Source organism: Phacochoerus africanus, chromosome 3, assembly GCF_016906955.1.
Source record: "Phacochoerus africanus isolate WHEZ1 chromosome 3, ROS_Pafr_v1, whole genome shotgun sequence".
In the NCBI taxonomy this organism is placed as follows: Eukaryota; Metazoa; Chordata; class Mammalia; order Artiodactyla; family Suidae; genus Phacochoerus; species Phacochoerus africanus.
Window position 1 is genome coordinate 34,994,245 of NC_062546.1, and position 20,835 is coordinate 35,015,079.

The 20,835-nt window shown below is 43.9% G+C and overlaps 1 protein-coding gene across 1 annotated transcript in view; it reads right to left on the reverse strand.

Annotated features, from left to right (window-relative positions):
- The window catches only part of CFAP61 (cilia and flagella associated protein 61), a 255,401-nt gene that overhangs the window by 105,535 nt on the left and 129,031 nt on the right, over nt 1–20,835 (reverse strand). Inside the window, 1 exon segment of the mRNA XM_047771596.1 lies at nt 5,816–5,943. Within this exon segment, the coding sequence (XP_047627552.1) occupies nt 5,816–5,943 (128 nt within the window).

Below are 20,835 nucleotides of genomic sequence, written 5' to 3' on the forward strand. Positions count from 1 at the left end.
TATTGAAAGGGCAATGGGAGCAAGCACATGACCATCAGCGCATGCGGCAGAGACCGACAGCAGGGAACAATGACAGCCCCCAACCTGTTCACTGGGGCACAGCTCTGAGATCAGCACGTAGCACTGACTATTTAATTAGTCACCTAATTAGTGACAGGCCACACTGAAGGCTTCAGATGTCCTTAGACAAATGTAAAGATAAAAAGCCTCATTAAGCCGCACACGCTCGGTGGCTGCTCCGATCCCACAGCTGCGCCGGATGCTGTGTGGTCCCGCATGGCCCCCTGACACGTGTTACGGGCATCCAGCCACAACCTCGGCTTCACAAATGCACCCTGTAGTCCTGAGCTGCTCTTAGTTACACTGTCACACCCACCTGGCTGAGGGATCAATGCTTACATGAGATGATGTGGTGGGCATTTTGAGACTACTCTTCCTGGTGGTGGAAGTGGAAGGTGGGGTGGGGGTGGGCTCTGGCACCCACCAGAGCTTTCCACAAGCTGGAGCACATCCTCCTGTAACCCCCAGAGTTGCCGAGACTCCACCCAGGGCTGCTTTCAGTCACTGTCATCTCAGGATCCATTCACACCTGCTACTCTACCTTCACAGGCTCCTCAAGAGACTCTTTACATCAGAATTGAATTAGGAGGGTTCCCATTGTGGCCCAGCAGGTTGAGAACCCAACTAGTATCCATGAGGATGGGGGTATGATCCCTGCCCCTGCAAGAGGGTTAAGGATCTTGCATTGCCATGAGCTGTGGGGTAGGCCACAGACATGGCTCGGATCCTGTGTTGCTATGGCTGTGGTATAGACTGGCAGCTGCAGCTCCAATTCGACCCCTAGCTTGGGAACGTCCATATGCTGCAGATGAGGTCTTAAAAACCAAAAAAAAAAAAAAAAAAAAAAAATTGAATTAGGAAAGATTTTAAAATAATGGATTAAAAGGAACTGCTCCGTAATTAGGAGTAAATAAAATAATACACAAAGCATTGAGACATAGGAGCTGAAACAGAATAAAATCGAACTGCTTCAGCTCAATGAGTTGATACCCAAGACCAAGAGAAGAATTCTTAGAATTCTGGAGACTGAAATTCCTATGTGGGACACTGGCTGGGACGGTGTCTGACAGCCTGTGTTTCTAACAAGCTCCTGGGTGACGCTGATCCTGCTCGAGTCCAGACCAGACTTTTGAGTAAAAGGCATAAAACATGAGTTTACAGACCCGGTTCCTGCCCCTTTCTTGGTAGAGAATTTCCATCTTTCTTTAAAAAAAAAAAAAAAAAAAAAGATTTAGGAGTACTTTTGTGGAAAGCCTGACACAGTCAAAGCACTACATTAGTGGAGGTGGGCAGGACCAGACCTGGCATGAAAAGTGAAAAAATATGACTGGCTAATCAGCTTTGCAGAAAGAAGCCCCGGCTTTCTGGAAAGAAGTTTCAGATGTCACTCTCTTCCGGGGATGAGAATTTCCCTGACAGATGAGAGAAGCACCTCTTGGGACCTGGCCCTTGATTCAAGAATAGGGAGTTCCCCCTAGGCCTCTGACATGGTTGGTTCAGACCTTAGTGTGACAGCACCTAGAGGCTGGCAGGACCACACCCTTCCGCCCCTCAGCAGGAGAGGAGGGTGGGACCATCTCACTGGTTCTCAGCAGAGGTGGGCTGATGGACGAGGCCAAGATCCTTCTGCCAAAAACTAATGTTTGGAATTTTAAAGAAGTCTTATTCATTCAAGTACTGAGAAGGAAACGCCTACGCTGCCCAAGCCGAAGCTTCCCATCCCGGAGAGCCAGGCAGCAAAACAAACACAACCTATCGGTCGTGAGAACCTTAATTTCCATAACCAGGAGCCTCTGCAATGACCTGAGCCACTGCAGTTGGAGTCTTAGATCCATCACCTGAATATCTTGGGCCTGAGGGAAAACAGATATCTCACAGCAAAGTGACTTAAGGGTTGCCTCACTCCCCAGTTCGCTGCCTTTTATTCCATAGGATCGGGGGGCGGCTTCCTCCTCTATGCCCTCACACCCAACAAAGCTCGCCCCAGTCCTGCCCTGCTCTGCTCCTGATTCCTCCTATGGGGTGCAGGCCCCAGCAGGGCAGGTGATGGGGAAAGAAGGCCAGGCCGTGAATGCCTGCAGGTGGGGCCTGGGGGTCTGAACATGCTCCCGCCTACCCCCGCTCCCTGTGGACTTGCTTGGGCACAGCACCCTCAGAAGACAAATGCACAAGACCTGGGCTGGGGGACAAATTAGCTGAGCCTTACCTCCACCCTGAATCATCCTGCACCCTTGCTCTTCTGTGTCAGCTGCCCAGGGCCTCGGGAGGGTGGATGGAGACAGCAAAGTCTAAGGGCAGGGCTGCCACTCAGCCAGCGCTGGGGGATTCACCAGGACTGGGAGGATGGGGAGGACCATAAGGGTGGCTGGTGTATGTCCCTAGAAAATGCCTGTCCCCTGTGTCGCCCAGCAATGGAATGCCCAGCAGACCTCCCCCATTGTAAGGACAAGAAGTAGATGCCAGGCAACCCATAGGCCTGACCACCAGACAAGAAGGTGTGTCCGTGCAGGTGTACCTGTGGGTGGGTAGCAGCTGAGGACCAGGCAGAATGTTGTACCAAGAAACAAAACCCCAAGGAGTTCCTGCCATGGTGCAGTGGGTTAAGAATCCAACTGCAGTGGCTCAGGTCATTGCAGAGGCTCAGGTTGGATCCTCAGCCCAGCGCAGTGGGTTAAAGAATCCAGCCTTGCTGCAGCTGTAGCTCACACCTGCAGCTTGACTCAATCCCTGGCCTGGGAATTTCCACATGCCATGGGTGTGGCCATAAAAAGAAAACAAAAACCAAAAAACCCCCCAACATTCCCTCCCCACATGGAGCTCACATCCTGGTGTGTGTATTAGTTGGTGACTTTGGGCAAATGACATCAGCACCCCCAGTAGCTCCTTGGCACTTGGGGAGAGAAGAGCAGGACACAGGCAAAGAATTTTCTCAAGGACTCCTTCTGTGTCTTTGAAGAGGAGCCTGAAGGCACCAGGCAATTTTTCTGCATGTAAATAATATAAGAACAAAGAGTTGTGCCTGTCTTGTCACCAGATGACAGGATTACCAGATTTTCTAGAAAAAGAGGTTGCTGTACTGGGCCTCAAATGGATTTTCCAGGAACCACGGTGCCCCCGCTGAGTTTAATAATGCAGGGTAGGCACAGAAGGAGGGCGGTTTTCCTAAATCTCACCTCCAAAATGTGGATTTAATCCTCAGTGGGGGTCAGTGTTTGGTGAAAACTGTGTTTCTTCAATTTTATTCCAACTCAAATCATTTAGAAAAATCTAGTTCAAATGGCAATTAACCTGGTAAAGTAAAATATGCAGCAGGTTACTACGGTGATTGCTGATTTGAAATAATTAGAGAAAATAATGAGAAAACTATTTCCTCTCTTTAGGATTAGAGGTCTGTAAACTGATACCAGTCTATTTTTAGTGTAAGTAATCTGAGTAACAATGATAGAGAATTATGAGTACGTTAAAATGCTTTAAAAAGCTCTGTCTGATTGAGGAATTTAATCAACCAAGTACTTATATCACAATTTATACTTGTCTTTATTAAATCTAAGTTGATTCCACGAAAAGAAAATTATATGTGTATATCTTAATGCAATCATTTTAAATAAGACATAATGACTGGGTATACGGCTAGATGAAGATTTAAGACCTGTTTATGATAACTTCTTGACTACAATAGTTTCACGACTTCCCCCTGCTCGTTCCTCATTCAGGAAACGGCTGCTCACAATTGCTGTTCAGAGTCCCAGGTGAAGCGATCTGTCAGAACAAGGAAAGCCCTCAAACTACAGAGTGGCATGTGCAGGAAAACGCATCTCCCTGGGTGCTTCTCACGCTTCCTCTCTTGCAACAAAAGACTGCCGGAGATTGACCACGATGTTTAGTTTGATTCTATAACTTGTCACTGGAAAGGATGCTTGACACAGAGTTTGAAGGAGTTTTAGGAGGTTTGGGTTTTTTTTTTTTTTTTTTTTTTTTTTTTTTTTTTGCTGCACACGTGGCATATGGAAGTTCCTGGGCCAATCACTGAATCCCAGCTGCAGCTATGACCTAAGCCACAGCTGCGACAATGTGGGGCTCTTAACCCACTGTGCCAGGCCAGGAATCAAACCTGTGCCACTGCAGAGATAAAGCCAATCCTTAACCCTCTGTGCCACAGCAGGAACCTGAATTCAGAGCATGTGAATTCAGCTGCCAATTTCAATAAGGACATGCAGTTTATTTCTGGTTAACTAGGGGTGCACTCCAGATAACTGAACAAAAGGTCTTTGGTTAAATGTGGAGTCAAAGGAGTAAAATAAGCATCTGGGGTTAGCATATCCACCAAGGACAAGCACCTCCTGGGGCATTTCTTCTGCCCCTCCCTTGTCTAATTGCTCAGCCCTGAGCCTCCACGGAGTCCTGGCAGGGGGGCTTTTCCCCAGCTTCCACTCACCTCTGAGCACGTACAGTTTCACACATTTTGCTCAAGTTTCTAATGAGATCCTGAGCAAAAACATTGGAACAAACTGGACTCTCCTAATTTAGGAATCTGGGATTCCCCAGACCAGAGCCTTTTAAAATATCCATGAGGCTTTTTAAAAAATGAGTGAGGAAACTGAGTCTGAGAGAAGTGAAGCACATATCGAGGCCTCCGAGTCGGTGATGGTGGTGCCAGGGTGGGAACCCAAGTTCCTGGACAATCACCCAGGGCTCTTCCCAATAAAGAGATGCTGAAACTTGCTGAGCCCCAGGACAGCTAGTTGGGGCAGCTGAGAAACCTCAGGAATGGGCTCTGCAGGGAAACTGTTCAGTGCTTTGAGGATAATGGAGAACACATCAAAGAGATGCACGCACAGCCGCTGTCCCTTGGGGGGTTTACCCTTGTCCCCTGGCACCTAAAATGCAGAGGTTGAAAGAAAGGTCCTGGCCTGTCTGCCACTTCTGAAAGCGTGTTTGTGGTGCATACGATCAAAACTGGTCCCAAATTTCCTGATCACATAGCGCACCTGTTAAAATACAAGGTCCTGTGGCCTCCATGGGAGTTTCTGATTCTGCATGTCTACAAGGTCTGGGAATCTACATCTGTAACAAATGCTCTATGTGATTCTTATAATCCAGCCAATAAGGGAAGCTCTAATACAGAAGAGGGGCTAGTAAAACTGCTTCTGGAGGGGGTCAGAGTGAGCACATATGAGGCATTGCAGGCCAAACAGTTTCTATTATGGCCCTTTATACCTGCCACTATAAGAAAACCAAAACAACACATAAAAAGTACACATGACTATGGTCCCATTGAGCTTTATTTACAAAAGCAGGTGGATCTGCTTTGACCTGCAGGGCGATAGTTCACCAGCCCCTAATCTACAATACTCCTCTGATTCACTAATCCACATAGGCAAGGTAGGTGAGGCAGCAAAAAAAAAAACCTCAAGCCTGCCTTTTTAAGGGAGCCTCTCAGTTATAGGAAGAGAAAGCCCCCTTTAAACACAGATAGGCATTTCCGTCATGGCTCAGTGGTTAATGTATCCAACTAGGACCCATGAGGTTGCAGGTTCAATCTCTGGCCTTGCTCAGTGGGTTTAGGATCCGGCACTGCCGTGAGCTGTGGTGTAGGTTATAGACGCAGCTCAGACCCTGAGGTGCTGTGGCTCTGGCATAGGCCAGTGGCTACAGCTCCAATTAGACCCCTAGCCTGGGAACCTCCACATGCCTCGGGTGTGGCCCTAGAAAAGACAATAAATAAATAAATAAATAAATAAGGTAAACAACTCACCAAAATACCAGTGTCTCTAGGAAGGAAATTCCAACAGTGGATGCACCAACCACGACAATCTTGGCATTGACAGTTATTTTAGGTTCCAGCGTCAGTTTTCTGTTTGTATGGTTTAAGGCATAACCCAACTGGAAAAAAAAAGTATGAAGACAAAAAGGGACTTGAGAAGAATGTAGCTGACTCCCAAACTGGCAACGACTTAACCACTAAATCCAACTGAAAAAATGCCCATGAGCAGCCCCAAGGAAATTTATGGGTAGGTATTTCTAAGAAATTAATGTAAGAATATGGGACTACACCCAATACCTAGACTGGTTCACATGAAAATGCTGGATTTAGATCATTTGCGTCTTATTGCTGATGGGTGTTTCATATAGAACCGAGGGCCTTGATGATTAGAGACGATAAGGTAAAATAATCCCATAAGAACACTGGCAAGTTGCTCCTGGAGAATCTGTATTTTCATCAAAGATCCCAAGCTTTCCTTCTGTCCAAGGTTTCCCTGAAACCTTGAATGACTGGATGACAATAGCTGGTTGCTTGGTGGCAGGTATTAAATCCCATTCAATTTTGCAGCTCTTATACAACTTAACCCAGCACCTTGAGTACAGTAGGTATTCACTAATATTTGCAGAATGACAAATGTGTTGAATGACAAAAATGCATTGGATGATAAGGGTTGTTCAGTTTTTCAAATAACTTAGGGTTAGGGAGACTCTTAGAAACACAGAAAGTGGGAGTTCCCAATGTGGCACAGCAGAAACAAATCCAACTAGTATCCATGAGGATGTGAGTTCAATCCCTGGCCATGCTCAGTGGGTTAAGGATCTGGCATTGCCATGAGCTGTGCTGTAGGTCACAGATATGGCTTGATCCCTTGTGGCTGTGGCATAGGGCTGCAGCTCCATTTTGATCCCAGCCTGAGAACTTCCATATGCCAAAGGTATGGCCCTAAAAAGAAAAAAAAAAAAAGACAGAAAGAGAAAAAAGAAATACAGAAAGTAATGGGCTATCATTTTAATACTCATGTTGGAAAATATTACCTGGATTGATTCTTTCAGTTTACTCTCCTGCAGAGGCCTCAGTGGGAACATGAAATGTACAAAGGAAGGTTTCACAAAGGGGTGGCAAGGTACCCTTGAAAGAACTTTAGATTGTGCCAGAAGACCTTAGTTCTATTTTTAATTCATAAACTCAACACACCTTTTTAATTTCATGCTTACTGTGTGTCTGGACAGTAACAGGGTTTATAGCTGACTTTTCATCAGAAGCAATGGAGGTCAGGAGTCAATGGAGTGACATCCACACTAATGCACTCCACTAAGTTAAATTCTCATTACATTTGCATTAACTCATCCTCTAGGTCAAAGACCTTCATATTCTGGTAGACTAAACCAATTTTTAATTTTCTTAAAATTCTGAGACACTAGGAGCTGAAAGTCCTGTGGGTTAATGGTAAAGCCTTATGGAAAGCTAGGCTCCCACATGGTACCCAAGGCAGCATGGGTGCTATCACATGCTTTGCCACTTACTCTGCAACACATGTAATCTAGGGGATAAATCTCCTCTCTCTAGCTATAGCTAGCTGCAACATGGAGGTAAAACAATATCTTGAGCCAAATCAGGTATTAATAGAAATTCAAAATGAAGTTTGGCGAATTTAGACTCTCTTCATAATTAACATAATTAATATAATTAACATTGCTGCTGCCTCTCAGCATCTATTTTACCCCTACTCACACCTCTAATGAGGCGCACCATGGATTTTGGAAAAGACTGAACCCTCTTCTATCTTTATGAGGGGGCTCTGATTGACATACACCAAGTAGCATAATCCCACACTCTTTGCTCAACAGCTAGCCCAAGATAGACACTTGACCTATCGTGGCCTAATCAGAGTGACATCCAGGACTTCTTTGTGATAGCTGAAGAAAAGCCTCTTGCCTTCCAGATGGTATAGCCCCTGTAGTAGGAGGAAACTCAAGGTCACAGCATGTGGATGTGAAGCCTGAAATAATACAGTCATCATGCCACCAAGAGGAAAATCATTCTGGGTTGAAGCCCCAAGAGAATCACAAGGGAATAGAACAGGAGTTCCTTTCAAACCCTACCTGAAGCCCATGCTACCTCTGGACTCTTCAGTTACATGTGCAATAGCTATCAGTCCACTATTCCCAAAACAGTGCTGCGTAACAAACCCAAAATGCATTGGGTTAAAAAATACCCTCTATTCTCAGTCATGTAACTCTGAATCAGCTGGAATAAGGCTGATGTAAGCAGGATTCAGCTGGGTCTGGCTCCACCCAGATTCCAGATTGGCCTAACATCTCTCATCTTTTTTGATGAGACAGAGCTAGGGCTGTTCTCATGGCAACGCAAAAGTGCAAGAAGGGTAAGTGAGACTGAGCAATACTTCCTTGGCCTGGTCAAAGCAAATCACATGGCTGAGCCCAACACCAATGAGGTGGGGAAGCAAAAGTCCCTGTAGCAGGAGGAAACTCATGGTCACATCACAAGGGCACTGCTCAGGGAGGGAGGGATAGCTGGGGAGAAAGACCCAGCCTACTATATTTCCTTGATTGCTTAGGCCCATTTGTTTCTTTTATATGCATCTAAAACCTTCCTAAACCTAGAGACTTCCTAAATGACAATAATGAATGTATTGTTTGGGCAAAAGGGTATCTGTTCCTCAAATGAGCTCTGATCTGCCACATGAGAATTTCCCGGGACAGGCCATTGAAGAATTCTGCAGGAAAACTAGGTAATACCAGTAAATGTGGATGCCCCTGCGTACTGTGTTTTGACTACTTTCCAAGACAAGCCTGGTAGCAGCAGATGGGGTCGGGTGATTTAGAGTGAGGAAGGGAGGCAGCACCCATGGGGGTGTGATGGCATCTAATCACAGGTCTAATGAACAGACTTAAGAAGCAAGCATCCTAGCAGGTTAGAACCCAAGATTCCTCCCATCAGAGTTATGTCAGACATTCCCCTCTGCTCTCCAGAAACACACACTAACATCGAAGCATGGGCAGTAAGGAAATGCCTTGGTAGAGAAATATACCCCATTTCTGAAACAGCTCCTGAGTCAATGATACAAAGGCGGCTGGGGAACAGAACAGAATGGCTTTTGTTTCCCACACAATAGCTTTAACACCAACAGCTGCCAGGCCTCAGAAATCACCTTCTCAGCCTCTGAGGACACCAAGTGGCCTCGGGTGTCAAGAGTCTGCATCAGTACCAAGGATGGCAGGTGTCTCAGGAGAAAGAGCAGACACCACAGTGATTTGCAAGAAACCCAATTTTGTGCCCAGGCTTTCATTAAAATCATATTCATCGTCAGGTATGAAGAGGTGACTTGAAAAGGCCACATTTTCCTTTTGTCAGGATAGAGGGTTTTTAAATACCTTGAAAAAAATTCGTTCCAGCCTGGAAATGTCTTGCAGTGACATGTGCAAATGAAGATGGTTTCTGCTGCTTTACAAAGGGTCTGTTTTGCCCACAAGCTGAAGTTCAAGGCATTTTTGGAAGAAACAATGTGTCCTTCCTTTATATTCCTTCAAACTACAGGTTTTCATAGTAAAGAAAAACAGATACAGAAGAACCTCTGAGCCAAGCCAGCTTTTCCTTCTCTTGATCTGAACATCTACCAAAAATGTCCCATGCACTGGAAATCTTGTTTGAGACTTTTTTTTTTTTTTTTGAGCATGCCGATGGAAGTTCTCGGGCCAGGGACCAAACCCAAGCCATAGCAGCAACCTGAGCTGCTGCAATGACACGCCAGATCCTTAACTTGCTGTGCCAAAAAGGAACTCCAATTTTTTTCTTTTTATTTCTTAATAGTAAAGTAAAAGTAAAATTCATATCTATTGATTCATATTTTATAGACAGAAATTAAATAATGCCTTATAACGCTAAATTACCAAAGATGAAACAGAGGCGTCTCTGAAAGCTACTTAACTACATATCATCATACCAATGATGACATGGGGGAGAAATCAGATTCTTATCTCCACATCTTTTTGAGTTATTTATGATCTATTTTTCTAATGACACTAAGTTAGCATTTTTAAACAAAGGGATGATTTTAAATATAGAGATCAACAGGTTCCCCAGAAAAAAGGAATAAACCATATTTCACCTACAAGCTGATCTTTTAGGGTTGAATGTTCCCTAAAACTGGCTATAACTCTCATGATGAGTTTAAAACACAAGGCTTAAGGTCCATCCGTTAGCTGGGAGAAGAAAGAATGATAAAATGAGATTCCCTGTTCAGAAATTCTAGAGCTGGGCTTGAGCGGGGAGAGAGGAAGTACGGAGGATTCAGAGGGAAATGTCAATAAAGGTCAGGTGGTGGGGGGGAATGTTGAGATGAGAAAACAGGGAATAGAAATGAGGACATTTAAGTTCTAGCTTATTTACCTGTAATTTCCTATGAGCTTCGGAAACAGAATGCCTTGTACACATAAGTGAGCCATGGCGGGTTTGGTCCCATTATTAATTCACCTGGTTTATCTGCTGCCCTCTACCTAGACTGTCTTGCTTCCTGAGCTCAGGAACTACACCTTTGTTTTCTGAAACATTTGTCTAGTTGTAGTTTAATCTGGACATTTTTGGACATTTAATAAATGGTGAAAGAACAGATAGGCTGACTTCTTTGCATTTCATGAGCCCTTCTTACAAGGTGTTGGCCTAATTTCTGCTGATTCCAATTATTTCCCTTGGTTCTTTTCCAGTTCTTTTGATGACCAAACAACCAGGTTGGATATAATTAGATCTACTTAGGATTAAATTTGATCTTTTTAGTAAAAAAAAAAAAAGTGATACTGCTCTACATGCTCAGGTGAGTTTATGCTGTGATTCACATACATTTATCAAGAGACCTTAAATACCTAGTTTTGAGTTTTACGCATGTTTGTTAACTCTTCTGTGTATACAGAAGATTGGTCAAAATTTAATTTTATCTGATATACACAGACCCAAGTTCTGTGTCTCCACATCTGATTGACTCTCGCTTATGCATTTAGAATAAGTTAGAATGACAGAAAAAGCATTATTGAAACTCAATTTCAATAACAGATCCCAAATCAGAAGTTACTCAAATTTCAAATGGGCCATTAAACGGGAAAGCAGTCAAATAAATACAAATGATGCTATATAATAAACCCAATTTGTACTAAAAGGGTTCATGACAACATCCACAGTGAATTTTTTCTAATGGTACCATTTCATTTGGGGGGGTTGTGTTCAACCTCCAGGATCACTGGACCGGGCATCATTTGCCTGGCAGCAAGGTGTGGGCTTGTTTTCTTAATTCTGCTATGGGTTGAAATTCTGAGCCTCTTTTCCTTAAATATCAGCTTCCTCAGGTGTAAAATGGAAGTAAATTACACAAACCTCTGCCTTCCACAGCAGGCAAACATGGGAACTATTCATTAAAAAACATCTACAAATACTTGGAGCTTTTCAGGCGAAGATGTTACACCGGGTAAAATTGCCCAGCCTCTCTCCCATCGGCAATATGAAAGGCAAATCTTCGAAAAACACATTTTAAAAGGCCGAAACAAGGAGCTCCATTTTCAGCTCCACACCCATGTGTATATATTTTTTTTCTTACAGAAAGCTTCCAAAGACTTCAAAGGGAGCTCTCTCCGTGCAAGGAAATGGAAGATGGGGAGATTCAAAGCCATTAGGAATAGAATTTCTGAAATTCTTAATAAGCCTGTTTTTGCTTTGTAAATGTAATTTTGCTCCCCTTATGCTCTGCCATTCTCTCCTCTTTTTGAGTAGCCCCCTTTCCCCAATTTGATCAAAACAAATAATGACAGGTTGACAGTGCTATAAACATCAGTGTCAGTGTCAGAGTTCAAAGTTAACAAATTGACCTCTTTGGGGCAAAGTATTGCAGTATTTACCCACTAAATAAGGGGTCAGGAGAGAGAGACCCATAAATAGGAGCCAATAGGTTGGAAGGTGCTTCCACAGGTACACAATACAATTTTGAAAAGTCTTTCTGAGAAAGTCATTAAAAGGGCTCAAAAGTAGGACAGGAACATTACCTCTGTCACAGCAGGGCATGAGAAGGCTCTCAGGGCAATGCCATGGTTTTGAGCCTCCTTTTATAAAGGATGCTCTTACTTTCTTTTTTCTTAGAGAGAGAGGAGCTCCTAACACTTCTTGCAGCTCCAGCACTTAGCCAAAACGCACACTGTTGTGTTTCTGGCATCTGCTGAGAGCAAGGATGACCCGAGGCTTTAGTGACTTGCTTTCCTATGGCAGGAAGAGCATACTCAAAACCCTACAACATGGGGCAAAGGGTGGGCTGGGGCTACTGCAGCCCCACTAACCATTGCACCAGGCACACACAAGGCACTCAGGAAAGGCCTGGGAGGTGAATGTGGCACTAATCTGGCCCCTGCAAAATTATTAGAAGTCCTACGCATGAAGAATTCTGATTTCTTTAAAGAACTATGCCTTCAATTCCTTTACATTCTTTCCATTATCTCAGGCATCCCTGGAAGCTGGGATCCTAGTTAAGAAAGAGGGTTCCTGTTTCAGTTAGGGAAAACACAGCTTAAACAGAAAACAGTAGCTTTTGCAAGATAGCAGATAACTCCTCTCTTACGCAAAAGAAATCGGGAAATACATCGTCCAGGGCTATTGAGGCAGTGCCATTAGCTTATAAGCTTATAAAAGAGCCAGACTTCCACCTGCCTAAATCCCCATCCTAGTGCATGGCTTCCATCCTCAAAGATGGCCCAGGATGGCTGCCGGAGATCCAGACATCTTGTCCTCATTCCAGGCAGCAGGAAGGAGAAGGCAGGAAATTAAAAAAGGGCCTTCTTTCCAGTAAGCCACTCCCTTTGAGCAGCCTTTTCAGAATTCCCATTCCAACGACTTCTACTTCCATCTCTGTGGCCAGAATTTGTTATATGGTTATGGCAGTTGCAGGGGAGGCTGGGAAACACCTTCTCAGAGTTGAATAAAATTAAGACCCCTTGAATTGCTGCCTTGAATAAAATTAAGATCCCATTACCAAAGCTAAAGGGAGGAATGGATATTGGGAGCAACTCAATGGTCTTTGCTATAGTTCCTTAAGCCTTTATCATTCAATGAGTACATTTCTTTAACTTTCATTTTTCTTATATTTTTCTTATCAACTCCATCTGTCCCAACCCCTCCTACCTCCATTTTCCCCACCTATTATCATTTTAAATGTTTTTAAAGGTTCAAATTATTGCCACAGTCACTGGCAATCATTCTTATACATTTACATCTGGCGAGAGGGGGAGGTGTTTTGGAAGTTGAGTGACTTTACTGGATTTTGTCACTTCTAGGAGATACATTTTTTCAACATAAGTTTAGCATCCCTGAAATCGGCCTAGTGGTCAATGTCACCTTAGCCATTGAGATCAGCCAGACAGGAGCAGTAGTTACTCTTCCCTGGGTGCCAGTGACTTGGTCATGGCTGTTCACTGCCATCATTTCTGGAGAGTCATGTGCATTATGTGACAACAAGTGTTGAGTTTAACTGCTGCTGACAACGCCTTCAAAAAGATTACAGCATGATTTGGCATCGAAATGAACACTTATTGTGCTCCCATGAAGGCCCGAAAACCGAGCGGCAGGGTGTGAATTTGATATTGGTGAAGCAAATATTAATCATTGGAGGAATGGCTATAATTCCATATTTTCTTGCAATGCAACAATCGAGTGCTTTACAGGAACAAATCAAGGAGGAGAGATACCTACAAGTAGATGAAGCTGTGTCACATTTTGCTACCGAGACACAAGCAAAAGTTTTTTTCCCATCACGCAGCAAACAACGCAATTTAAGGGAACATAAATTGGCTCTCCTCTCTGAATAGACGAAAGAAATTTCAAAGCAATAAGACTTCTGTGACTGAATCATATTCTGTGCAGGACTCTCATTAAGACACTGTATCACCGTTTAATTGGCCATGTTTTTTTTTTTCTTAAATAGTACATAAAGGTACATCTTCTAATAATGGCCTCTTAGATTTGATAAAGGTGATTAAATTCACTTGTTTTTAATTGAATAACAGCCTGAACAAGTAGCTCATATAGTCACTGAAACCAGGACTGCTTTGATGCAACTCTCGGGCACTGGCAAGGGAGAGGCACTGTTGGCTTTCCAGAGACACACAGGCTCACTGATCCCCAATGTGGAGATGCTGGCATGTGCAACAGGATAACCTCATGTGGCCCCAAGTCCTCCCTTCCCGCTGCGAGTATTGCCCAGTGTTTAAAAATGTCCTCTGTGCCTCCGTGTCATACCTGGCAAATCCTGTCTGTCAGGGTTCAGCTACCTGGCACTCCAGGTACCACCTTCAATACACAAACTGGAGGTGAGCAGACAGCGAGCAAAGCCATAGCAGGGAAACAGTCTGCAGAATCAATTACCTGACTTGCATTGCTCTAAAAGCACAGACTACTCCTACAGTGTTTCTAAGTCTCTTGAAAAAAAAATCATTGACTTAACATCTAGCTGCCTAACCATTCTCAGCTTCTATAGCCCCATGAAAGACTCACTTGTAATGGAATAAAAGGAAGGCGTGGCCTCAAAGGTTGAGAAAACACTCAAATTCAAAAGCCGTGGAAGGCATTCTTCCTGTTAAATAATGCCCTTCTGAAACAATGGCATTTTTCTACAGTTACCTGAGGACAAAAATAGTCCTCCATACATTGAATACAAAACATATATGTATATGTTTATAACACGGAATTTGAATGTCTTCATAATAAAGCAAGGCATTAGAGAAATTTAAGAAATGATTGATGATAAGTTTATTCTCTTGGGATTTTTGTCAAGTGTATTGTCGGTTGTTTTCACTTATTTAAAAAAAAAAGACAGTTTATGGAGAATGTGTGAGGTATCATTTGTCTGAACATTATTTGATTAAAGAGGACTTCAGGTCATCCCTCTCTGGAATTCCATCCCATGTCTGGGACATATGGTCTATCAAGAATTCATGAGAAGTTGGTATTTAGCCATAGGCTTTAAAATATTTTGCATTTAATAAAACAGAAGTAGACTAGAATTTGTCCTTATTCCTATAGAAGCAAATTATAAATATGTAGCAAAATGTTTCTGTGGCATAGAGTCATTTCCTCAGTGAGAGAAACAACTCTGGGAAGAAATGTTTGTACAAAATCAACACTCTAGCAACAAAGCCAGTCTGACCTGCTGGTGGAGAAGGCAGTGGGAAAGGTGGAGTTATTGTGAGGGCACTGGGGTAATCCATTCAGAAACCTGATGCCTGAAATTCTCCCATCAAAACTTTAACATAGAGCTTAATCCAACACTTTCAATTCAACAAATACATATTGTGCATTTACTATGTGCCAAGCACTGGCCTAGGTGCTGAGGTGAGAATGAGGCATGGATCCTGTCTTTAAGGAATTCTCATTAGGTCAGGAGACAGACATGTAAACAAATAAAACGCAGCATGTGTGATAAAGGCAGTGTATCAGCAAGCTATGGCTGTGTAACAAACCAGTCCAAGACTGAGTAGATTAAAAGAACAGGCATTCATTGAACTCATGATGGCAGGGGAGTGTGGAAGTTCTTCTTGGAGAAAGTGACAGCTGAGCTGGATTTAGAAGGACCATTCCCAGATAGACAAGAAAGAGAACAACAAGGGTCTGGAAAGGTGACCATCCCACTGAAAAATAGATTTGTCTCTCCACATGCATTTTCAGATGATGTCCTGAGAAGGCAGAGTGGTCCCGCCTGGGCCACATGGGAAGCAAACATAGACAGGACATGTGGGGAGGAGCAGGGTCAGGCAAGACCCTGGGCACCTCTGGGCACAAAGTATGATGGGAACTTTCTGTTCTCCTGGGAACAGGCTGTTTGCTCAGAGCACCAATTCACAGATATAACTTTTCAATCTGCCTGTCTCCCTACCATCTCTCGACTTTTACTCCTAGATCTTTTCAACACACACTTGCACATCCTGTAAGCAAGGTATAAGGCATGACTCTGAGTTTAATTTCTAGGCTGTGGGAGTTCCCATCACAGCACAGTGGAAATGAATCTGACTAGGAACCATGAGGTTGCAGGTTCGATTCCTGGCCTCGCTCAGTGGGTTAAGACTCTGGCGTTGCTGTGAGCTGTGGTGTAGGTTGCAGACTTGGCTTGGATCTGGTGTTTCTGTCTCTTTGGTGTAGGCTGGCAGGTGTAGCTCCAATTGGACCCCTAGCCTGGGAACCTTCACATGCCACGGGTGCGACCCAAAAAAAAAAAGACAAAAAAATTTCTAGGCTGTGCCTTCACACACACTTTGTCTTTTAATCAGGCTCGTTATTTCCACTGACATCCAACTGTATCTCAGAGCTGGACTGAGGAAATTAAGCATTACCTCTTTCATCTCGATGCAAACAATGGTTTGTAGCCTCTTTCGCATGACTTTACATTTCTGCACACCGAAAGGTTGGCTCGGCTTTTGTGACAGCAACATCAATGACTGTTTTGAAAGAATAAGCCTTTCTGAAAATTCCTACAGAGAATGCTAAGGCTGAAAACAAAGTTCAAAGGACCTTGGTTGGAATCAATGGGCCAGCCTCTTGATTCAAGGGGAGGACTTGCAGAGAGGGATAAAACAAACGCAGCTTCTTTTAAAACTGAAATTAAAAGAGAGCTTGGAAGAGAGCAAAGCAGAAACCTCAATGGGCAGGAAGCTGGGACACCATAAATGGGAGTGGCCAGCGCTGAACAAAGATAGGGACACATTTTAATAAAAGATGGAGCCTCGGAGACTAACTTCAGCCTCACAGATATTTCACATTAGATCAGAGAAAGCAAAAGCCCTACTTCCACTGCTCAGTTTTGTGAAAAGAAGAACTTGTTGCACAGGAGAAACTGACATGGAAAATTTCTTCTTTTTTTTTTGACTTTCATTTTTTCCATTATAGCACTAATTCTTTCCTCATTTCTTGAATCAATTCTCAATGACTTCGACAGCACTTTTGAGAGACACTGAGTGCATACTCTCAACAGAAACTTTGCCATAATAATAAGATAGCACGTATTTAAAATATCTGAAGTTACAAAGAAAAAATGTATCTCTATATGACTGGGTTGCTTTGCTGTATAGCAGGAATTGGCACAACACTGTCAACCAACTATACTTTTTAAAAAAGTTTAATATAAAAAATCAAAAAATAAAACACACACACACACACACACACACACACACGCACACACAGCAATAACAATGCTGCTGCAATTAATTAGCACAAAAGGCCAAGCCATGCCTAGAGGGCCAAAAAGGGGAGCTGGCTTGCCACTCCTGTGGGAACCACCCACGGGATGGCAGGTGTCACTTGCAGGGTGTCTGAGACACCACATATAAAACCAAGGGGGAAATGTCCCCCTTTGCTCATTCTGCTGTATATTCAAACACAAACTGAACAACACCAACAACTAAAGTCTCTCTTGGTGGAACAGAAGGGAAGAGGTTAGCGTTAGTGTGTAGCAGTGTCTTTACACCTGTGCACCGCTGACATCATGCCTCAGTGCAAAGGCAGGCCCAGAACTTTTCATTTCTCACACGCACGTCGGCGGTAAACAGCCCCAGCGTTCGTGTTAATGACACCATCTGGCGGCTCCCATAACTGTGTAACGTTCGGCTTCCAAACAAGATGTAATGGCAGCAACACATGAAACCCACTGACACTTACAGTAAGGAAATTTATTATCCGCCGTCGGTTTGTATAAATGTGTTTGCATGACTGCTGGGGCTATAAAATCATCACCTTTGCCAGGCAAGAGAAGGTGCAATAAATAATGGATTTTAAGCCATGCATGTACTACCAAATCATTAAACATTTATCACACAGGCACAATAGCGTCTTAAGCAACAGTTACCACGTGAAAAATTAATGCCACTTTTGAGGGTTAAATGAAAACCATTTAGTCTAAGCTTTCATGATTTTTAATATGGTTCAGTATAGACTACAAGGATTTTTTAATTTTTAGTTGAATATGGTATATGCATGTAAATAGCTCTTTTATAACCTTTTTCTCTTGAGAAACAACCAGTCTATGCTCTTTTGTTTTTTAAAAAAATGCTCCAAAATATAAACTGAAACGTTTCCTGAAAAAAAAAAAATCATTGTTAAAACCTTTTCAAAAGTAGACAAAATGACAAAAGAAAGGTTCACATGGCATTCTTCCCTTTCAAAACCCTTAATGGATTAGTCAGTTATGGTTGCAATTAAATCATTTTAACTTCGAATTAAGGAAACAAGTCAACAGAAAGTCAAAACCGACCAAATCCCTCGAGTAATCTAGCCACATTTGTCCCCATTACTTAGTCCTTTAAAATACTCTCCCCACAGGGTGCCCAGTAAGTAATTTTCTCTTTTCTGCTTGTTCTATGGGTATCTATGACTTAAAACAAACCACGGAAATAAAAATTGAGAAAACAGATAGATTGGGGGGTGGCCACTGGCTTTACGGAGAACTCATCAAACAACACCCTTGGATTCAAAGGAACAAAGAGAGACATAGGTGGGAACAAGTTATTTGTTTTCTTCTGGACTCAGGACAATGAGGGTGGGGACCTGTAGCTGTCCTTACACAAGCCTCCCCGAGGGAGGTCACCAGCCAACCCAGCCTGGACCAGGCTCTGTCCCCAGGTGCCCTGGGGAGGATGGATTCTTGAAACAACACCATCTCAACAGGTAAAGGGGTCAGTTAGCAAGAGGAAGCAGAGGAAGCTTGATTTTTACTGAGAGGCATGGTTAAAACAAAACAAAACAAAACAAAAACCAAACCAAACCAAAACCTTGTAGGCAGAAGTCAAGAAGTGACCAAACTAGAGATTTCTAGCTCCAGATGCAAGTCAGGTTTAACCTCTCGGGGAGAGCTCTTCTGTGGTTTTAGGGACCTGTGACACTGATTCCCCTCCCAGCATCCCCTGCTGCTGCACCCCTGGGACAGGAAACAGGGGAGGGTTCTCTGGAAGATGCATCCCCTTAAGAGGGGATGATGGGTGCAGAAGTCAGGGGAGAAGTAGGAGCCCTGCCCACCCCCCAATCAGCAGGAGGACATGTCAGAATGCCAACACCTTAGCTCCAGGGCTGCCCATCACCTCAATGGCTCGAGGCACCGCCCTTCTGTGTGCCTCAGGATGGAAACCCCAGGTTCTGCCTGTGAAGGTGGCTTCCTTGTTTCTCAGGGAGAACCATCCATCCATGGGGAACATCAGAGCCCGGCCTGGGCAGACAGAGGGGCTGGGGGCCACTTGCCATTTGGGGAGACGCCTGCCATGAGCGAGCAGCCCGATTTCCATCCACACGCCCAGGCGTCTTCAGAACCAAGCTGGCGATGAACCCAGGGGGACCCTGCAGAAGTGGACGCCATCCCCTGGGACTCGTCCTGCCACAACAGAACATGCATGGCTTGAAACTTAACGTTCAAACAAAAGCACCAAGTGGGGGATCCTTCCACAGCAGTTTTTCTACCCAGTATCCCATGAAAGCACCACACACTGGCCCTGTCCTTCCATTCTGTCACTAATTAATTTAGATACTAATTTGCTAGCATTCTAGCTGTTATAAGGCATGTTCTGGAAATGGCTATCAGGGCTCTCACAGGGGCAATGGATGGATGAAAAACACCAAGAAAGACTTGCTCTTTTCTTTCCAAGTGGTGTAGGAGCCCCTTGTACTTGATTGACAGCTCTGCCTTTGTGTGTGTGTGTGTGTGTGTGTGTGTGTGTGTGTGTGTGAGAGAGAGAGAGAGAGAGAGAGAGACAGAGAGACAGAGAGACAGACAGACAGACAGACAGACTGACACAGAGACAGAGACAGAGAAGAGACAGAGACAGAGACCATGCAGCACGGCGAAAACAGCTCTCCTGAGGGTGTGATGCAGTCTGACAGCCTGAGTGCAACTGTGAAATGAAAAACAAAAACAAAAACAAAAACAAAAACAATGGAGAAAGAGAAACAAAAAGCAATTCAACAGATGCATGTCATTTTTACTCTTCAGTGAGGATCGGTTTTTCTTGTTAATTATATCACCTATTCTTTCCTTATATTGATAATTACATAATTACATGAAACAGATGGGTGACAGAATGCACCCAGATGGTGAGAACGTAAACAGGCTTACCAATTGCTTATTCTTGAGCATATTATAAAGAATTATTTAATAATACATAGATTTCTATACTCTACACATCTGTTAAATAGAGCCTTCAAAATAGCAGTTACTTTGTCATTTTTTTTCTTACAGGGATACAACTCCCTCCTCGGAATTTGTGGGGAGGCCAACAGCCATCTAGGTAAAATGTTTAACCGTTTCCAAACATTTGGATACATGAAATTCTAGACTCTTATCTGAGTCCATGGGTTTCTCCCATGCCTTTTAAAAACAGAAATATTCTTTTTAAGGGGAATTACAATCTCACATAGTTCTAGTTCTGCTTTGAGCAAGCTATGGAAGATTGAAAAGAAGCAGGGGTGGGGGGCTGTTTTAAGGACATAGTTTCAAATGTTTCAATGGCATCTGATGGGCTTTTTGCATGAAATTCTTTTAAAATAACCATGAACTGAAAGTCAAAACATCAGGGCTGTGCGGCTGGGCCCGTGCCGGGGAGGGTGGGCTCAGGGACAGGCTGCATTCCTGGTGGGTGTGAAGGACGATGTGAAACCTTCCTGGTCCCCATGCTGCCCCTCTGCCATTAGATCAGGCCTCGGCGTAAATGACCCTCACGTAGTCTTTCTCATCACTTCCCCCTGTCCTCTATCCCCTCCTGACACACAGCATCCTTGTCCACCTGTCCGTTGTCAGCCTCTCCACTAGACCACAGGGGCCAGGGCTGCAGGGATCTGTCCACTTCTTACTGCTGTGGCCCCAGTGTCCAGAATGGGCCCACCACGTGGCTGGCACGTGATAAACATTGACAGAACAAATGACACGAATTAATTCTCCACCTCCACGCTTCCTAACCAGCCATGCAGAACAGCCCCCAGGCCCATAGCTTAGA